A 1,226-nucleotide genomic window follows, 5' to 3' on the forward strand; every position below is an offset into this window, starting at 1 on the left:
GCCCCCTCGTTTGCATAGCTGAATAGGAATCGATGTCAGCCTAGGGGAGGCTCCCTGGGAGCTGGGAGAGAGGGGGAGGAGAAAAGGGGAGGGGCAGAGAAGAAGGGGGCTGACTGGGAGCACTGGGAGAAAGAGAAGAGGGCAGGGGGAGGGGGAGACTGACTGGGAGCATTGAGAAAGAAGGAGGAGAGAAGGGGAGGGGGTAGGAGGAGGCTGACTGAGAGCGTTGGAGGAGAGGGAGGGGGCGGGGCGGGGCGGGGCGGGGGGAGAAAGAGAAGGCCGAGGAGGGGGAGGGCCGGGAGCGCGAGGAAGCGCAGAGGAGAGCGCAGCCGGACCGGGCGCGGGGCTCGTTCTGCCTGTGTATCCTTGCGCCGCAGCCGCCGCCGCCGCCACCGCCACCGCCGCCGCCGTCGCGCTGGGAGGAGGCGGAGGCTGAATGAGGAGCTGCGTGGAGCCCGCGGAGAAGCCGCCGCCGCCGCCGCCGCAGGGGAAGCGGGCTGGAGAATGGAACGAGAGGCTGGCCGCCGCCGCCGCCGTCGGGGCACCCGCGAGGGAAAAGTAGCGCTGTAGAGCGAACGGCGAAGGCGGCACCCGGGGAGCGGAGTGGGGAGAGAGAGAGAGAGGAAGGAGGGAGGGCCGGCGACCGATTCTTTCTTCTCTTTCTGCCGAGCTCGGGCAGCATGACCGTGCGGGGCGGCCGCGGCGGCCCCGGCTCCTCTCCGCCGCCTCCCCCTCCTCGGGCCGCCTCGAGCCGGTGAGAGGAGAGAGAAAGCGAGGAGGAGGGGAAGATGGGGGCCGTCCTGAGGAGCCTCTTGGCCTGCAGCTTCTGCGTCCTCCTCAGAGGTGAGCAGGCAGCGTAGGGGGAGGAAAGATGGGGGGGGCGCACCGCGACGCCCGAGTTAATGAGATTTATCGTTTTTTGTTTGTGTGTCTCCTGTGTGTTGGGGGCTGGAGGAGGGGGAGGGGCAGGGGAGGCGAGAAAAGGGTAGAGGAGGCGAGAGGCCGGGCCTGGCTGCGGGAGAAGGAGGAGAGAGGGGGAGAAAGGGGCCCAGAAGAAGGGGCTGCTGCGTTTGCTGCAGGAGTGACACAATGCAGGCTAGCCCTTTGGGGGCATTTTCCACCTGGACTCCATAGGTCGGGGTCGCTCTTTTGGGGGAATCCCTGAAATCCTTGTCACTCCCTCCCTGCCCCCGATCTTTTATCGCTGTGTGTCCCTCTGTGTTTGT

General features: G+C 67.0%; 1 protein-coding gene across 2 annotated transcripts in view; it reads left to right on the top strand.

Annotated features, from left to right (window-relative positions):
• The first annotated feature begins 714 nt into the window (after positions 1–714).
• The window catches only part of LRP6 (LDL receptor related protein 6), a 133,633-nt gene continuing 133,121 nt past the window's right edge, over positions 715–1,226 (top strand). For both annotated transcript variants that reach the window (XM_027856380.1, XM_027856381.1), the window contains exon 1: positions 715–843. In XM_027856380.1, the coding sequence (XP_027712181.1) occupies positions 789–843 (55 nt within the window). In that variant the 5' untranslated portion in view covers positions 715–788. The remainder of the gene's footprint in view (positions 844–1,226) is intronic.

This window comes from Vombatus ursinus, unplaced genomic scaffold (assembly GCF_900497805.2).
Source record: "Vombatus ursinus unplaced genomic scaffold, bare-nosed wombat genome assembly UNPS02011431.1, whole genome shotgun sequence".
NCBI classification, from domain to species: domain Eukaryota; kingdom Metazoa; phylum Chordata; class Mammalia; order Diprotodontia; family Vombatidae; genus Vombatus; species Vombatus ursinus.